We start from the raw sequence: 16489 nt of genomic DNA on the forward strand, positions 1-16489 counted from the left end.
CGTGCCTCTGCTCCACGTTGGCTGCCAGTGGTATGGTCAGGGGGAGATCCTTCAACTCGCCCCCCTTGCCTCGATCTACCACGTCGTATACATCTCCATCATGTTGCATAGAATCCTCGTCTTGTTCGCTGCACTGGCCCTGGCGGTCGTGTTCTTCTTCTCTGGACAGGCGGAGGCGTCGAAGGGTCCAGTCATCACGAATAAGGTGAGTCGGGAATGGGCTATCAAGAGCGGCAGTCCAGTGACTGGACCGTAGTCAATCAAGTATGCAAAAGTCCTTCCGGATGGCTCTGTGTCGATGCATTCCGCAAGGAGTTCTCCCCGCTGACCGGTTCTTACCTAGGTGTACTTTGACATCAAGCATGGTGACAAGGAACTCGGTCGAATCGTCATGGGATTGTACGGAAAGTGAGAAAGAGCCTTCCTGCTGACACGTTCACGCACATGACTTCTATTGACGCACCTCATCAGGACCGTACCTAAGACGGTCGAGAACTTCCGGGCGCTCTGTACCCGCAAGACTCAGGAAGGTGAAGAGCTCGATTACGGCTATGAGGGATCGTCTTTCCACCGAATTATCAAGCAGTTCATGTGAGTCGGAGGTCGTTTAGGGCTGTAGTTTGGCCACGTCGTTGACACTTTCTCCACCAGGATCCAAGGTGGAGATTTCACCAAAGGAGACGGAACTGGAGGTAAATCGATCTATGGTAACAAGGTGAGCATGACGGCGACTGTTGACTGGCGGAAAGGCCGATTCTGATGCATCTGATCAGTTCGAAGACGAAAACTTCAAGTTGCGACACACAGGACCTGGTGTATTGTGTAGGTCTAGTGCCCAATATCATCCTCAATGTCTGACCACTCGTATTAGCCATGGCTAACGCTGGGAAGGACACCAACGGGTCTCAAGTGAGTAACATTGAGCAGGCTCGGAGTGCGTCAGGTCTGATCTCATTCCCAGTTCTTCATCTGTACCGTCAAGACCTCATGGCTTGATGGCAAGCATGTGAGTCCTTACACTGATAGACAAGGGTGCGTCTCTGACTCTCCTTCTCTCAGGTCGTGTTCGGTCACGTTATGGAAGGTATGGATGTTGTCTACGCCATGGAGAACGTCAAGACTAGTGGAAGCAACCGACCCAACGAGGCAGTCACGATTGTCAGGTCCGGCGAGGTGAGCTCTATCCACAGCAACCCACACTGTGAATCCCGCACTGACATTCGCTCCCCTCTTCCAGCTCCCTATGGAGGAAGAAGTGGATGACAATGGCAACCAGGTACCTCTTCGCATGGAGCTCTAGCTACGTGCTCCCTTTTCCATACAGAACGAGACATTCTAAAGCATGCATTCTCCCCCCTTCCCCTTACAGCCCGATTACGAAGGTGACGAAGAGGAAGACACTTCCATACCGATAGAAGAAGAAGACGACGACCTGGCGAGTGTCGCAGGAGGCATCAAAGAAGACGATCAACTGCATCGATCAGCTGGAGGGATCTCGATGGTCTCCATCCTCGGAGGTTTCATTGTGCTCGGTGGAATTGGAGCCGCATGGTACTTTTTCGCTGGTGGGAAGCAGATGATCACAAGATATAGGTCGGGTAAGAAGTATGAGCGAGTGGGAATGAGGCAGACGAGTGCTTGAAGAGACTGGAGTGATGTATAGACACGAGGTTTTTAGTTGGTCATCTGCCGAAGCCCGGCCGAGCGCGGCACCGGCATCACGTGACAGAGGGATTTATTAGGGAGGCTCGGTGTGAATTTTCTAATGGCTGATTAGTAAATTGTTCCATATTTCTAATAGCTGATTTAGACTCCGATGTGGCCGGGGATGGCTGTTATTTTCGTCGACGTCACTTGGCCGATGAGGGGATTTTCATTATATAATACTGAAATTTCTCACACACAATCTATACTTTTGTCTCGTCGCGATCCTGTATATACTCTACCTGTGAAAGTGGACAGAGTGACTGAACATCCACCTGCCTCGCCAGCAATGTCCTCGTCTCACGATCCATTGGAGCTGGGACCACCCGTCCATGGAAGCGAAGCATCCTCACAGGCTGGTGCGGCTGCTGCTGCTGCCACCACGACCACTGCCACACAGTCTCAACCATCGCATCCGCCTTTACAACATCTCAGGACAGCACCGACCACCTTGCCAGCTCGAGCGGCTGCTTTCGCGCCAGATGGAGGTGTTGCAGATACCATCCCAGAGCGCGAATCCATCAAGCCGTCCAGGTCTGAGTCTGATGCCTCATCCACTCCCACCGTGTACGAAGGCAATGTCTTACCTCGACAGCAAGTTCCAGCAGCCGTAGGAGGCATGCATGGACAATTCTTACCTGGAAGTCGGCACGCTCAACAGGGTCAACAGGGAGAGATTCACGAAAAAGACCTTCAGGCATCTACGACGGGAGGCAAAAGCGGACCTGAGATAGCAGCTTTGGCTCGAAAAGAATTAGGTTTAGAGGCCGATGGATCCATGACCGATGAAAAAACGGCTCAAAAAGCTCGAGACGCTTTAACGCATGACGCTGATCCGGCTGCAGCCACACGATTGGAGAGGACTCAGACGGGAACCAAAGTGAAGCGACATGTTCAAACGTCTGCTGGACATCCCACGTCGACCACATACGGTATGGTCCCAGTCACCCGGATGACATCTCAACCTCCTGCCGTCAGCCCATTCGGTGGTATTGCCCCGGAGGGCGTTGATGCAGAAGAAGGTCTATCACCAGTCAGAAGTCACGAGGAGGAACAAGAGAGAGAAGAGATGAGGAAACAAAAAGGCCCAGATCCTTGGGCTGTAAAGTTTGCACCGGGTGAAGCTTCAAACCCAAAGGTGGGTTTCAAAAGTTTATATTCAACTAGACCCCTTGGCCAGAACCCAAGCTGATAATGGGAACCTTCACAGAACTGGTCTGTCGGTTATCGTTGGTATTTGACCGGAATCGCCGGATTAACAGTCCTCAACTCTACTTTCGCCTCTTCGGCTCCCTCGGGAATCGTAGAGGATATGGAGAAGACGTTTGGATTCGGAAGAGAAATCGCAACGTTGACCATTGCTTTGTTCGTCGCTGGGTATTGTGTAGGTCCTCTCGTCTGGGGACCTCTCTCAGAGAGGTGAGCATGTTTGAACTGCAAGCACCCGGCAACTAACTTGTCACCTCCCCCAGCTATGGCCGTCGCCCCATCTTCTTGCTGTCTTTTCTCGTCTATACTGGATTCCAGGTCGGATGCGCTTTATCGCCTAATACCGCCAGTATTCTCGTCTTTCGTTTCCTCGGAGGCTGCTTTGCAGCTGCTCCATTGACCAATAGTGGTGCCATGTTGGCGGATATCTGGGACCTCGATCACCGAGGACAGGCTATGAGTGAGTGGCGAGACTGGATGCAGAATCGATTTTTGACGCGCTCTCACGATAGGTATCTATTCACTTGCTCCGTTTGCTGGGTATGTGGTGGTTCCGCTGGCGCGAGCTCCCCAATGCTGATTTGCCATCAGCCCGTCTATTGGTCCGATCGTGGCCGGTTTCATCTCAGTTTCTGGCACTGTGAGTTTTGTTCGCGTCCGGTTTACCTTACATGCATCTGACTTGGTCCCCGTAGGACTGGAGATGGGTTTACTGGATCCTTACCATCTTCGCCGGAGTCTGCTTGCTCATTATCCTGTTCACTGTCCCGGAGACATACGCACCTGCCATTCTCGTCGTCAAGGCGAAACGGCTGCGGAAAGAGACGGGAGAGGAGCGATGGTATGCCCCGCGTGAGTGAACCTGTCTGGACGTCACGCGTCAGGAGCTGAGGCCTATCTAAGTGGAGCACGGATCCAAGCAGACCTGGGGTCAGAGACTCAACAATATCCTCTTCAAGCCATTCGTCATGCTTGGTGGGTCGATCGACGCGGTTCCTCGGTCGTTTTGCTCATCCAGGCTCAGTTCAGGAGCCCATGTTGATGGCCGTCACTTTGTACATGTCCTTTGTCTACGGTATTGTATACCTCTTATTCGAGGCGTACCCGTTCGTTTTTATCATCAACCATGGTTTCAATACTGGAGAAAACGGACTCTGTTTCCTCGGGTTTTTCGGAGGTGGATTCTTGGCAGTCGTCTTGTGAGTCGATTTGAAGGACTGTCAGCATGTAGCATGCTCATGTAATTCAACAGCTTCATGACCGTTATTGAGCCGCGATATCAGCGCCATGCAGCTAGGATGGCGCCTCAACCTCCCAAGCCAGAAAAGCGTCTCGAAATGTCCATCCTTTCCGCTTGGGCTCTCGTTATTGCTCTCTTCTGGTTCGGATGGACATCTTACGCGTCCATCCACTGGATCAGTCCGGTGCTTGCTGGTGGTTTGATCGGAGTAGGAGTCTTGGGCATGTTTGTCTCCATGTCAGTCGCTCGAGCAATATGTTCGTACATCATGATTGTGCTCATGTTTTTTTTTGCCTCAGGTTCAACTACATTATCGACGTCTACTTGTGGGCCGCTGCATCCGCACTGGCAGCTACGACGGTTTGTCGATCTGCATTTGGAGCTGGGTTCCCACTGTTCGCCACGCAAATGTATGCCAAGTTGGGAACTCAATGGGCTTCGTCCTTGCTTGGATTCCTGGCTCTACTTATGGCGCCTATCCCGATCGTCTTGTTCGTCTATGGACCCACGTTGAGGAGAAGATCCAAGTATTCCCCGACGGCGTAGCGTAGAAGGGTGATGTCGTATCAGATATCTGACCTGCATCTTTGTTCGTACGATCTCAGACTAATTCATAGTGCTTTTGGCCTGAACATAGACACTACTGTTTAATAATACCACGCTGTAGCCGCTAGTCAATGTATCCAGATGACAGCATTGCAGATATCAAATGATCGCGGGTTGACCGGTTGAGCGGCCGGCCCGTATGAATCGGCCAAATCCGGCAATCTTAAAAGCTGCTCTCATTATCCTAAGTGACCTCTTTCTACGATCCGTTCGTATAAACTTGCCGCAGCGATGGATCAGAAAGCTTCGTTGCCCATTGTCAGAGATGATGAGCCGTCCACAAATGTCACTCGTCAGAGCTCGTTGAAGAAAATCTGGATCAAGGGTCTGCTTCAAGCATGCTTGATCCTCCTCATCCTATCTCGACTGTTTACCATTTGGAGCTCGTCCTCCCTCAGCCAGTTGGACCCAACGCTACGTGCCCACTGCCAGGATCTACTCCAAGTACCTCACGGATACTATTCATCTCGTCTAGACCGTCTCGTCTCCACACTTGAGGCGAACGACAACGCTACATGGATAGCTGAGCCAGGCGCTTCAGCGACTTATTACCTGGGAGGTTTTTCTAAATCCGATTGGTTTTTATCTGAACGACCTCTCTTACTCGTCATCAGGCCCACTGGCAAGGTTTTCATCCTCACTCCCGCATTCGAACAGCTGAGAGCGCAAAAAGTCAGCAAGACATCCGAGATCGAAAACGAGTGGATCGCTTGGGCTGAAAATGAAAACCCTTACGAGGTTCTGTTCAAAGCTCTGGGCGATGAAAACGAGATTCGACTGGTGATCGATGGACAAGTTAGGAACTTTATCAGTGAAGGCTTGACTGAAATTTCTGGTGTTTCGCTCGCTCCTAGACAAGCTGGAAAGGACGTCAGTCTCCTCCGAGAGAGAAAGGATCCGAGAGAAGTTGGGTTGTTGAAATGTGCGAATCAAATGACCTTACATGCTATCCGCGAAACGAGGAAGAGGATGTATATGGGGATCAGGGAATCAGAGACGAGAAAAATCCTGGACCAGGAGTTGGCCAAGACGGGTCTCAAGGGTGACGGGGGATTGGTCTTGTTTGGAGGTGAGTGGTTCCGCCACCCCTTTATTTAGGGACAGGATCGGATCGGACCATTACTGACTCTCTGGCTGCCACAGGGGATGCTGCGCTGCCGCATGGCTCCGGGACTGATAAGAAACTTGGAAGGGAGGACCTGGTACTTATCGATGTCGGCGGCTCATGGGGAGGATATACGGCGGACATCACGAGAGTGAGTGACAGCGCAGCGTAAAGAGACCCGATCGTGGCTGATGTATTTCCTCTGTAGACATTCGCGTTGTCAATATCACGGATCCCAGATCAACATCTTGAAATCTGGGAGACTGTCCGACAAGCTCAATACGCTCCATTCGACCTTCTCAAACGATCCAATTCATCTTGTCCCCCAACTTTCGGAGATCTCGACGCCGCCGCTCGAAAGACCGTTAATGCGAAATACTCTACATCTGGCTTTGATATCTTCACTCACCGTTTAGGACACGGTATAGGTTTAGAAGGACACGAGAGACCGTATCTTGTGCCTGGGGCCTTGGACCATCCACAAGCTGGTCACGTCTTCTCGCTCGAACCTGGGGTCTATGTCCCGATGGGTAAGCCCGCAGGAGGATTAGAAGACGTGGGCGTGAGGCTTGAAGATTGTTTCGTGGTAATCGAAGCGGAAGATGGGAGTCTCGGCGGAGAATGGTTGAGCGGACCAGTAGCGAAATGGGGTGATATATGAAAAAGAGGGGAACCTGTTGGGACATTTGTGGGACAAGGGATAGGACATTGCAAAGCGCGGCATATGTATGCAGCAGGGTGTCAGAATGAACATGGATATTATCCGGATATACGCATGTGCACCTTTCGGATCGATGTTGGCCAGACCCGATGCGGCTGAAGCTAGGATGGCGACAGTACGACTGACTATGCACTTTTGGTCATGCTCCGCTGTGGAACGACTACAGTTGACGCATATCACTACTCTTGCGGTTCACTTTGCGGACAGCGAAGGTCTAGCGTGTTTTTACAAGGACGCGGCTGATTTTTTGGCAAACCTCCCTCCACCTTTGTTGTTGTCGTGTCTCTAGTTCATCCGCTAGTCGTCAAGAGATGTAGAGTAAACAATGGGACGCTGGACGAGTTATGTGAAAGCGGGGTCATGTATCTATCTTGGGACACTGCTGTGGGTGAGCTTTGGGTGTGGGACCATCAAGCAGTGAAGAAGCCTTCGTGCGTCAGAAAGACTTATAAAAGACCTGGACCATTTAGGTACTGCTTTGTTTACCTGTACGAAGTTTGGTCACTCTGACCACTGGCCTGTTGGAAACGCTGAGAGACACGATGAATCGTCTCATAGGTCACTCTGGAGCCTTGCTACTCACCCAACTCATCGCCTTAGCAGCCGCTTTTGACCTCTCTGGACTCGCTGGGTCCATCGAATCCGAAACGTTCAATTTGACCCATGACATCTCTCAGCTCGTCCCTTCTGGAGAAGCTTCTGTCCTTTATCCACCCTACAACTATGTGCCATCAGTAGATGGCAAATATCTCCCATCACCTCATGGATCAGCCTTTCAAACGCCGTGGTCTTTCCCACCTGGGTTCCCATTCTCCCTTATCCCCGGCGGGAACCTCTTACCTACTTTACCTGGTCTGTTCCCCGCGAATCCCTCCGGATTCTGGTACGAGAACATTCAGCACAATGGCGAGAGCCCCTTCATACCTGATGGAAGCAATTGGACAGTCTATCGGAACGTGAAGGATTTCGGAGCCCAAGGTGATGGTCAAACGGACGATACGGCCGCCATCATCTCCGCTATCAATTTTCAAGATCGTGGTCCTGGAGGGAATGGAAAAGGCACCACGGGCGCTCCTGCCGTGATCTACTTTCCTACTGGCTCATACCTCATTTCAAACTCTCTACCAATGTACGTCGATACCATCTTCATGGGAAACCCTATCGATCGACCTGGAATTGTCGCTGCGTCAAACTTTACAAACACCACCATGATCACTGGATTTGATCCGGCTTTCGATGCCCCAACCAACTTTTACATGTCTGTCAAGAACCTCATTTTGGATTCGACTCAATTCGATGGTTCGACCGAGCTTCTCCTGCTCGATTGGGGGGTCAGTCAAGCCACTCAATTGACAAATGTTCTTTTCCGTATGCCTCAGGGATCAGAGCATACGGGCGTTTCGACGGTTCAAGGAGGCTCAGGGACGTTTATGGGCAATTTGGAGTTCAACGGTGGACTTGTCGGAATCAATATGAACAATCAGCAATACAACGTCAAGGATGTCAAGTTTGTAGGGTGTCAAACTGCCATCCTCATCTCCCATGGGTTTGACCTTGTCTTCCAAGGCATGAACTTTGAGAGCTGTCAGTTGGGTATCAACGCCACAACGGGAGGGATGGGAAACGTCGGATCCGTCGCCTTGATTGACTCGACGGCAACGGATGTACCCACTGTCTTGGTGACCAAATCTCAAGTTGACCCGTCCACCAAAACGACGACTGGGGACGACAGTATCGTCATTGACAATCTTGTCGTGAATAACGTGGATGTCACGGTCATGGCAGGGTCCGACACCATCCTCACCGGCAGTGTGCCGAATGTCTGGGTCTATGGAAACGCGTATGTGGCAAATGGGCCAGTGGGAGGTCAACACGATAATGGAGTCACCTACGTTCCCAATGCAAACCCTAGTTTGAGACCCAACGGTCAATACTTTACCATGGCGCCGCCCACGTATCAAGAATACGCACTGAATCAAGTGATCAACATCAAATCTGTCAGCGGGTATCCAGTCTATGGAGACGGTCAATCAGACGACACCGTCAACATCAACGCTATCCTTAAGCGAAATGCAGGATGTGCTGTGACGTTCTTCCCTGCGGGGACCTACATCGTCACGTCAACCATTCACATCCCACCGGGCTCGCGGATCGTCGGCGAAGCTTGGTCTGCCATCTCAGCTTGGGGGTCATTCTTCAACGATGAGACCGACCCTCAACCCATGGTTCAAGTCGGGGAACCGGGTGACGTTGGCGTCGCCCAGATCAGCGAAGTGCTCTTCACAGTGGCGGACATCTTGCCAGGTTGTATCCTGCTGGAGGTCAATATGGCCGGACATCAACCTGGCGATGTAGGCACCTGGAACACGCATTTCCGAGTCGGTGGAGCGGCTGGATCGATAGTCGAGACGGGCTGCGGGAACGAGAATGCGCCGTGTCAAGCTGCTTTCATGTTGATGCACCTACGACCTACCGCTTCTATCTACATTGAAGACATGTGGGGATGGACAGCAGATCACGATCTGGATGGGACCAATAATCAAGTCATCTCGACAGGTCGAGGCGCTCTGATCGAATCACAGAACCCCACTTGGCTCGTGGGGACCGCGTTCGAACACAACACACTGTACCAATACAACCTTGTCAATGCTCAAAACCTCTATACGGGGATGCAACAGTGTGAGACTCCCTACTGGCAAGGTGTAGGTAGTCCGGAACTCGCACCTGCTCCTTGGACTCCTAATGCCACGTACAATGACCCGACATTCAGCGTCTGCGGTGCAAATGATGCCAACTGTCGAATGGCATGGTATCAGCGAGTCACTGGAGGATCCAACATCAATCTGTATGGATCTGGCTTTTGGACATTCTTCAACCATAATGGTGCTTGCCAAGGGATCGAAGGGACATGTCAAGATAACGCCGTGGAGATTATTGGAAGTCCTCAGGGTTTAGATTGGTGGAATCTCAATACGAGAGGAGTCTTGAATGTCGTCATTGACGATGGAGAGGTGTTGGCGACTCAAAACAATAATCCAGGTTCTTGGGGTGCCGTCGTAGCGGCTATATTGACTCATGCCACTGGTCTAGCCGCCAGGCGGAGGAGGAGATGGGTGCCACCTCATGGTTACAGAGGGAGAGTAAATAGAGCACGGTTCTGAAAGTTTGTTCAACAGTAATAACGACCAATGTATCCATTAGGCTGGCGCTGGCGCCAGCGCAGGCTGCCGTCTTGGGCAGACAACCTGTGCATGTCATTTTGATTATGCTGAGCTTGCACTTGCGCCTAGAATCTCCCAGCTAGCGAGTAAGCATCCTTTTTTCTCATGACCCATCGAGTATCCCAGATCTGTCAATGTCGTGGACCAGAGAGACTATACGGCTCGACAGAAAGAACAAGGCACCGAGATCCCAATCTATCGAAGGAAAAGTACACTAACAATAGTCATGATAATAATGAATTGTACCTGATTCACGACGAAGTCCCTCCCCTGGCGCCGCCAAATACCGCCCCATTACGCACGCTCCACTGTCCCCTCTCGATCACATGCGGCAGCAGTTATCTTCTAGGCCCGAGCACCCACTTTAAATCCGTTCTACTGGATGTTCTTCTCCTTCTTCTTCTGGTGTATCGTCGTCACTGGGTCTGCTGACAGCTGCTCTCAAGAGCGTATGATGATGTATGCAACCCGAACTCGGAAAGAGAAAGAAAGACGCCACACTTCATCTATGAAAGCGCCACGAGAGGCGTCCATTCTGCTGCATCCAGTAAGAGAGTGGAGAGATTACAAACAAGATCCTAATAGAGAGTCAAGATTCCAATGAGAATGTGGCCACTCATTAGTATTTCAATCCTAATCCCCCCTGTCCCCCTTTCGCGCCCCTGGACGTGTTTCAGAAAAATGGGACCTCGCAACAATAAAAAACGCAAAAAAACGCCTCTTGACCAAACTCGTTTCTGAGCGCATCACAACCATCCATCTCTCTCTCTCATCCGTTCCATTCAATTCATCTTCGCATTCGGCTCCAACGAAGAGGTAGGTGGATTCGGGGTGGCTGCACCGAGCATACGTTCGTTATCTGAGGCCTTTGGGAATAGCAGCGCACCGGTTGAATGAACATGACATAAAGAGAGAGAGAGAAAGAACGAGCGGAGGGGGGTTTTTGGAAAGTCATCTCATCCTCTCTCAACCTCTTTCTTCCTCTTCCTCCGATTCACATCTCACGACGCTCTTTCTCTCGCATATTCTCTCACCTGGCACGACCATTCTCACATTCATTTGGGACGGACTCCGGTCACCTACACTCGTTTCAATCCACTACTTGACGAACCCTCGTCTACGCTCTCACAATGCCTCTCATGGTTGATCCATCGACAGGCGCAGTGATCCAAGCTCTGGCAGCTGGTCCCTCGGCTGCCCCATCAGTGATGACGTTCACTGCCTCTAATGTCGACGCTACGCCTACCGAGCTGGTCTCGGCTGTGCTTAGTGGGTCATTGGCTGCTGCCACGACACCGACATCAATCGTCACCCATACATCTGCAGCCTTGGCTGCTGATGCCTCGTCAAAGATCAAGGAAATCATGGAAAAGGAGACCATGGATCAATTAGCCCTGAGTAGTGAGTCCCTACGCCTTTTCGCCCAGAGGCGACATAGAGGGCAACGATCACTGATCCGCGTGGCTTTGCCCCCTCCCAGGCTCCATGCCCAAATACCTTCTCTTGGCAATGCTCGGTCTACTCCTTTTCATCATGCTGTTCCTGCATCCTCGTTTCATCGCTAGGGTGTTCGCAACTCGACGTTATCGAGCACCATCCAAAGGCGATGACCCCTCCAAGCCTCGTCGCGCAGGAGGTGGAGATCTAGAAAGGGGTTGGCTTTTGTGGTCTGGAAAAAGGATCGTCGCAGATGATTCATCTTCTGGTTCAATCGCCAACTCTGATTCGATCAAAGGATGGACGCCCCCTCCTTTCGCCTCTGGTAATTATCCACGGAACAGCTTCGTGGGGCCAACTCCCAGTACCACGCCCGCTGCCACTTTGCTACCTCCACCGCACATGCGACCCATCTCCAACATTGTCCCGTTCACCTCGGCTCTCATGATGGCTCCTTTCGCTCGATTTCCTTACCGATTTGGAACGTCGCTTAGGATACCGCAAATTGCCGTCGTCTTAATCTACTTTGTCCTCGTTGCATTCGCCATGATCTGGAAATCAGACGTCGACGCCTCGAAACCTGGTTCAGGATACGGGAGAGACTTCATGCGCACAGGTTGGATCGCCATGTCTCAGATTCCCATCGTCATGCTCTTCGGCGTTCGAGCCAATTTGGTCGGACTATGCGTCGGAAAAGGCTATGAACGACTCAAGGTCTTTCACAAGATTGTCGGCAGAGTCATTTTCCTCGCCTCTGCCCTTCACGTCGGATTCTTCGCTTGGAAACTGGCTGCATTTCACAAGCCGCTCAATCTATCCACGGAAGCTTTGAGAGGGGGTCTCGCAGCTTGGATAGCCGTGCTGGTCATTGGCATTACCTCTGTACCCTGGTTGAGACAAAGGTTCTACACTGTTTTCAAAGCGTCACACTTTGCTGGTATGATCGCCCTGCTCGTTGGACTGGCTTTCCACGTCAAGGTCGCCAAGCCTTGGTGCCTCGCCTCGGCCATCATCTATACCGTTTCGCACATTTTCTCTCTCTGCAAGACCCGTTTCGCCGTGGCGGAACTGGTTGCTCTACCAAACGACACCACACTCGTCACTATCCCAAGCATCTGTACTGGCTGGCGGGCAGGTCAACATGTCCGAATTCGCATCCCTGGTATCGGTATCGAGGGTCATCCCTTCACCATCGCTTCCGCACCCGATGGAGAAGGCATGATCCTCCTCTGCAAAGCAGTCGGCGGCTGGACCCGCAAACTGCACGGATACGCATCATCAGTGGACGCTGAGCAAGGCACTCGACGGGCGACGATCATCGTTGAAGGACCTTATGGAGGCTTAGGCAACACCCTTGTCCCTTCCTTCAGCTCTGTCTTGCTCGTCGCTGCTGGTAGCGGTATCACCCATTCTCTATCCCTCGCACATGATTTGATCATTCGCGCCCCGACAGGTGTCGTTCGTGCCAGAGCCATCGACCTCGTCTGGATCGTCAAGAACGAAGAGCAGGCTTCTCCTCTATTCCCTACGCTTCTAGAACTCGTCAAGGACGCCAAACGATTTGAAGAGAAATGTCTGGCCTCGCCTGAAAATCCTGTCCCTGTGGCTCTCCGAATCAAAATCTATCTCTCACGCTGTCCCGATTCTTCGCCGCTGCCACTCTTGAGCTTGTCATCGAGTCAATCTACACTCTCTGAGGATCTTGAAAAAGGTGACCTCGTCCGCTCCAACAGCGGTTCCAGGCGATCCTTATCGGACATCTCGGTCGAACGTGGCAGACCTGTATTTGATACGCTTCTCGAGGGTATAGCCGATGAAGTCATTGATCGGTCGACCAAACGCCAAATGAACCCCTGTGGAATCTGTGTCGCTGCGTGTGGACCATCAGCGATGATCAACGACGTACGTGATACCGTCAGGCGTCTCGATAGGGTCAAATTCAAGGGCGTCGGTGGAGTCGAATTGGCAGAAGAACAATTTGGTTTCTAAAGTGTTTCAGGCCATTGGCTTTTCACTATATTTATGTACGGCCATATTTGGGGTCGTCTTGTAACACATATAGCATAGACATGAACACATTGCATAATGCGCTCTGGGCATAGGCCGTCGTGACAAGATCATTTTCATCGTCGGTCATGGCCAGCTGCAGAACCATCTGTAGCGGCGATGACCGCCACGAAAGCAGTTCAATTACAGTCGAGATTCCTGTAGAGTCTCGTTCGAGTCTGTCTGTTGAGCATAGCTTGCTCACTTGAGAGAAAACCAGCTGGATCAGAATGTCGAGCGGGTCGAAGCAGTACAAAGCCATAGGGGTAAGTCTGTCGCCACTGAACACCAGTTGACAATCAGGACGATGTCTGGAAGCGGACTGATAAAGTGGTGAGTTGAAATGTCTCGTATCGTTGCCCCTTTGCCCTTTTAGCCTTTACCTTCTGAGTCGGTGGGAGAGACGTTACGTGCGCTAATAGGATCTTTCAGAACGCCGAGCTGTTCACTCTGACATACGGTGCCCTTGTCGTACAGTTGATCAAGGTGAGTCCAAGATGTCTCTCCGATTAAAGGACCACTGTTGACTCTCAACGCCAGGATTATGAAGATTACGGCGAGGTCAACAAGCAGCTCGAGAAGATGTGGGTTGGACGTTTCTCCCCATTCCATCGCGGTACCACCGTCGATTCAAGGGGTCCCTGAGATCCAGCTGATGTCTTTTGGCTCACAGGGGCTACAACATGGGTACTCGTCTAATCGAGGATTTCCTCGCTCGGACGGGATTACAACGTTGTTCAAGCTTTGCAGAGACCGCAGAGGTCATTTCAAAGGTCAGTCGTCAAGACTCCAAGATGAGAGGGGATTTCCAACAAGCAATCGGGACTGAAGCAGAAGGACATCTCTATAGGTCGCATTCAAGACGTTCCTCAATATCACGCCTACACTCTCGTTCCCTCCTGCTTCTGCTCAACCTTCCAATCCATCTTTACCACAACCCTCAGAATTCATCTTGACACTCGATGATAATCCCCTGGCGGAGTTTGCAGACCTCCCTAGAGATGCGAAGGAGGGAGGCCTGTGGTTTAGTAATGTCTTGTGTGGTGTCATACGGGGTGCTTTGGAGATGGTAAGTTGAGAGGGCTTAGGTCTCCCTGGATGTCCTGTAAACCAATTCCGCCCCTTATTCCTGGCTCTGGGCTGATCCTCATACCCCACAGATCCAGCTCCAGGTCGAAGCTCGCTTCTTGTCGGATACATTACGCGGTGATGAAAGTACCGACTTGCATGTCAGATTATTACGGATCATGGAGGAGGAACAGCCAGAGAACGACGAATAGGCCCGAGCGCCAGCCCATGCACTACTGTACAACCAACCACCTTGACTATCTCCACAACAACGATGAGACCTACGACGCCACAACTGTCGACTGTGTCCCCTGCGTCCCTACCGGTGGCCACTCCGCCGCACCAGCCGCATAACTCTGATTCGGTGTAGGATCGTCATCGTCATCGTCCTCTGCAAAGCCATCCTCTCTAGGCACGAACGATCCTCTGATCCCTTTTCGCCTACGACCGGAGACTGACATGCCTCTTTGAACCCGTGTTGCACCAGGAGCAGGCTGCTCAGAGATGGCCGAATCGCCATGCTGCATCCTCCATCTGACTGTGCGCCCTAGTGTTTCGACGTTTTCTCGTACCTCTTCGTCCCTGTTCTCTCTCGTTTGAAAGATTGACGAATACCTTGCTTGCGTCGACAATACCAGACTCATCTGCAGGATCCTCTGCAATTCAGGTAAGGAAGGCGGAAGATTTGAAGATGAGATGAGTGGAATCAGGCGGGGAAGAAGAGGGAGCAGGATGTGAAGCATAAATCCGGATAAGAGAAGATGCCTGACGGGAATGAGTGGAATGGAGACGATTGAGTTGGTCGAGCCTGATGACTGGGTCGTAGATGGGACGTCTCGGATTTGAGTGAAAGGCAAGTACACGCCTTCGAGATACTGAAGAGGGTGTCAGCGGCTCCTGCTCTCAAAGCTTGGGACGTGCTTGTACACACCGGCAAGACCTGTGACCAGAAGAATGACCAGACCTCCGCTGCTCTTGGGATGATCTTTGCCTCTTCTAGTGTCTCAAATTTTGCTTTGAGAGTGAGCATCCCGCTAGCGATGAAATCTCGGAGATCTTGCGTCAAGACAGGGATGACACGGGACAATGGAACGCGTTGGGAGACTGCGACGATGTGTGAATGGCACAGATGGCTGTAAGGAGGACGGGTCAGCATTTCGATATGCCTGCTGCTCCGCTTTGACCTACTTGAGGTCCTCGATGGGCGTTTTGAGTGGACCACCGGCGAAGAGGGGTAAGACGTGTACTGTCAAGACGCTCCAGGGTGAAGAGGGAGAACTATGAGCGATGGCATCTGCCATGTTCCTCCCTGGTCTCTCGGCATCTCTAGAGAGGGTCGTACCGTCGGGCAAGACGATACCAGAGGAAGATGATAGGATTGGGATCACAGAGTTGACAGGTCGAGGTGAGGTGGGTCGAGGGTTCAACAAGGTCGGGGTGGATTGATATGGGGATGTCGAGCCTGAAGGTGAGGGAAGAGGAGGCAAGTGGGAGAGTGTGGAGGAGACCTGAGCACGCGTCGAGTGATCAGCTTCGAACCTTGCGTAACGACGGATGCTCGTAGATAAAGACTTGCCAGCTTATTGTCGTATGCTCCTGCACCACTAGTATGACTCTTATTCCTATGCGGGCTATGTGGAGCTGCCCAAGTTGCTCCAGGTAGACGTCTATCCCTAAAGCCTCCTGGGTTGCCTGTACTGCCTCCGCCTGGAGGTACGTCCAAGCTATTTCCCCTGAATCGATCATCAGAGGGACCTCCGTAAGCATTGGATGCTCCTGGTCCATTGCGTCAGCTGTATAAAGTTTGTTGCAGTGATTGCTGAGACAGCTGACCATGTTGAGAGCCTTGACCACCCCACAAACCACCCTGACTGGATTGGGACGGCGAGATGGGCGATGTCGCCATGCGACGAGGTGAGGAGGGATTCGATGGTCCGGCTACCGCACCATTTGAGCTCGATATTTGCGCTGTGGGAGTGACGAGCGGCGGAGCGAGCACGGTCTTGGGAGATGGCGGTCGAATGGATAGACCCGATGGGTTCCGGGACGGTGGTTTGTATGCCATTCCAAGGGGAGAGTGCAGTGTTGGATTAAGATGTAACACAAAATGGAGGAAATAGAGAAATACCGTC

At 51.8% G+C, this 16489-nt stretch overlaps 6 protein-coding genes across 6 annotated transcripts; 5 read left to right on the forward strand and 1 right to left on the reverse strand.

Annotated features, from left to right (window-relative positions):
• Positions 1 to 61: 61 nt before the first annotated feature.
• Positions 62 to 4852, forward strand: BD324DRAFT_655675 (hypothetical protein). The gene is made up of 20 exons (XM_022018820.1): positions 62 to 205; positions 344 to 408; positions 472 to 591; positions 652 to 715; positions 774 to 822; positions 872 to 909; positions 962 to 1006; positions 1060 to 1173; positions 1238 to 1276; positions 1370 to 1598; positions 1956 to 2842; positions 2915 to 3123; positions 3177 to 3373; positions 3426 to 3453; positions 3505 to 3553; positions 3609 to 3765; positions 3817 to 3888; positions 3938 to 4112; positions 4166 to 4390; positions 4453 to 4852. The coding sequence occupies exons 1-20, from the start codon at positions 101 to 103 to the stop codon at positions 4697 to 4699; spliced, it is 3114 nt and encodes a 1037-aa protein (XP_021872223.1). The 5' UTR covers positions 62 to 100; the 3' UTR covers positions 4700 to 4852.
• A 100-nt stretch (positions 4853 to 4952) lies between these two features.
• Positions 4953 to 6749, forward strand: BD324DRAFT_620359 (peptidase M24, structural domain-containing protein). Its single transcript, XM_022015271.1, has 3 exons — positions 4953 to 5828; positions 5903 to 6015; positions 6073 to 6749. The coding sequence occupies exons 1-3, from the start codon at positions 4991 to 4993 to the stop codon at positions 6523 to 6525; spliced, it is 1404 nt and encodes a 467-aa protein (XP_021872224.1). The 5' UTR covers positions 4953 to 4990; the 3' UTR covers positions 6526 to 6749.
• Positions 6750 to 6756: 7 nt separating this feature from the next.
• BD324DRAFT_620366 (pectate lyase superfamily protein-domain-containing protein) lies at positions 6757 to 9798 on the forward strand. The gene has a single exon (XM_022015272.1). It carries the CDS (start codon positions 7128 to 7130, stop codon positions 9744 to 9746), a length of 2619 nt encoding a protein of 872 aa, XP_021872225.1. The 5' UTR covers positions 6757 to 7127; the 3' UTR covers positions 9747 to 9798.
• Positions 9799 to 10536: 738 nt separating this feature from the next.
• BD324DRAFT_620369 (FAD-binding domain-domain-containing protein) lies at positions 10537 to 13341 on the forward strand. Its single transcript, XM_022015273.1, has 2 exons — positions 10537 to 11207; positions 11287 to 13341. The coding sequence occupies exons 1-2, from the start codon at positions 10937 to 10939 to the stop codon at positions 13230 to 13232; spliced, it is 2217 nt and encodes a 738-aa protein (XP_021872226.1). The 5' UTR covers positions 10537 to 10936; the 3' UTR covers positions 13233 to 13341.
• Positions 13342 to 13343: 2 nt separating this feature from the next.
• On the forward strand, positions 13344 to 14564 carry BD324DRAFT_620375 (NO signaling/Golgi transport ligand-binding domain-containing protein). Its single transcript, XM_022015274.1, has 6 exons — positions 13344 to 13555; positions 13593 to 13622; positions 13722 to 13775; positions 13830 to 13873; positions 13963 to 14062; positions 14140 to 14564. The coding sequence occupies exons 1-6, from the start codon at positions 13520 to 13522 to the stop codon at positions 14365 to 14367; spliced, it is 492 nt and encodes a 163-aa protein (XP_021872227.1). The 5' UTR covers positions 13344 to 13519; the 3' UTR covers positions 14368 to 14564.
• On the reverse strand, positions 14565 to 16485 carry BD324DRAFT_620380 (HbrB-like-domain-containing protein). The gene is made up of 5 exons (XM_022015275.1): positions 16191 to 16485; positions 15934 to 16133; positions 15546 to 15865; positions 15289 to 15490; positions 14565 to 15232 (listed from the first exon to the last, which is right to left on the reverse strand). The coding sequence occupies exons 1-5, from the start codon at positions 16420 to 16422 to the stop codon at positions 14639 to 14641; spliced, it is 1548 nt and encodes a 515-aa protein (XP_021872228.1). The 5' UTR covers positions 16423 to 16485; the 3' UTR covers positions 14565 to 14638.
• Between the last annotated feature and the right edge of the window lie 4 nt (positions 16486 to 16489).

This window comes from Kockovaella imperatae (assembly GCF_002102565.1).
Source record: "Kockovaella imperatae strain NRRL Y-17943 chromosome Unknown BD324scaffold_4, whole genome shotgun sequence".
NCBI classification, from domain to species: domain Eukaryota; kingdom Fungi; phylum Basidiomycota; class Tremellomycetes; order Tremellales; family Cuniculitremaceae; genus Kockovaella; species Kockovaella imperatae.

What these genes read in the sequence shown, in the direction of transcription:
- BD324DRAFT_655675 (XM_022018820.1), top strand. Translation starts at nt 101, where the DNA reads ATGTTGCATAGAATCCTCGTCTTGTTCGCTGCACTGGCCCTGGCGGTC. An exon ending in CGAATTATCAAGCAGTTCAT is followed by an intron (nt 592 to 651) that starts GTGAGTCGGAGG and finishes TTTCTCCACCAG; the next exon opens with GATCCAAGGTGGAGATTTCA. An exon ending in GGATTCTTGGCAGTCGTCTT is followed by an intron (nt 4,113 to 4,165) that starts GTGAGTCGATTT and finishes GTAATTCAACAG; the next exon opens with CTTCATGACCGTTATTGAGC.
- BD324DRAFT_620359 (XM_022015271.1), top strand. Translation starts at nt 4,991, where the DNA reads ATGGATCAGAAAGCTTCGTTGCCCATTGTCAGAGATGATGAGCCGTCC. An exon ending in GGGATTGGTCTTGTTTGGAG is followed by an intron (nt 5,829 to 5,902) that starts GTGAGTGGTTCC and finishes TGGCTGCCACAG; the next exon opens with GGGATGCTGCGCTGCCGCAT. An exon ending in ATACGGCGGACATCACGAGA is followed by an intron (nt 6,016 to 6,072) that starts GTGAGTGACAGC and finishes TTTCCTCTGTAG; the next exon opens with ACATTCGCGTTGTCAATATC.
- BD324DRAFT_620366 (XM_022015272.1), top strand. Translation starts at nt 7,128, where the DNA reads ATGAATCGTCTCATAGGTCACTCTGGAGCCTTGCTACTCACCCAACTC.
- BD324DRAFT_620369 (XM_022015273.1), top strand. Translation starts at nt 10,937, where the DNA reads ATGCCTCTCATGGTTGATCCATCGACAGGCGCAGTGATCCAAGCTCTG. An exon ending in GGATCAATTAGCCCTGAGTA is followed by an intron (nt 11,208 to 11,286) that starts GTGAGTCCCTAC and finishes GCCCCCTCCCAG; the next exon opens with GCTCCATGCCCAAATACCTT.
- BD324DRAFT_620375 (XM_022015274.1), top strand. Translation starts at nt 13,520, where the DNA reads ATGTCGAGCGGGTCGAAGCAGTACAAAGCCATAGGG. An exon ending in GGAAGCGGACTGATAAAGTG is followed by an intron (nt 13,623 to 13,721) that starts GTGAGTTGAAAT and finishes AGGATCTTTCAG; the next exon opens with AACGCCGAGCTGTTCACTCT. An exon ending in CCGCAGAGGTCATTTCAAAG is followed by an intron (nt 14,063 to 14,139) that starts GTCAGTCGTCAA and finishes ACATCTCTATAG; the next exon opens with GTCGCATTCAAGACGTTCCT.
- BD324DRAFT_620380 (XM_022015275.1), bottom strand. Translation starts at nt 16,422, where the DNA reads ATGGCATACAAACCACCGTCCCGGAACCCATCGGGTCTATCCATTCGA. An exon ending in ACGCCCATCGAGGACCTCAA is followed by an intron (nt 15,491 to 15,545) that starts GTAGGTCAAAGC and finishes TCCTCCTTACAG; the next exon opens with CCATCTGTGCCATTCACACA. An exon ending in TCTGGTCACAGGTCTTGCCG is followed by an intron (nt 15,233 to 15,288) that starts GTGTGTACAAGC and finishes CACCCTCTTCAG; the next exon opens with TATCTCGAAGGCGTGTACTT.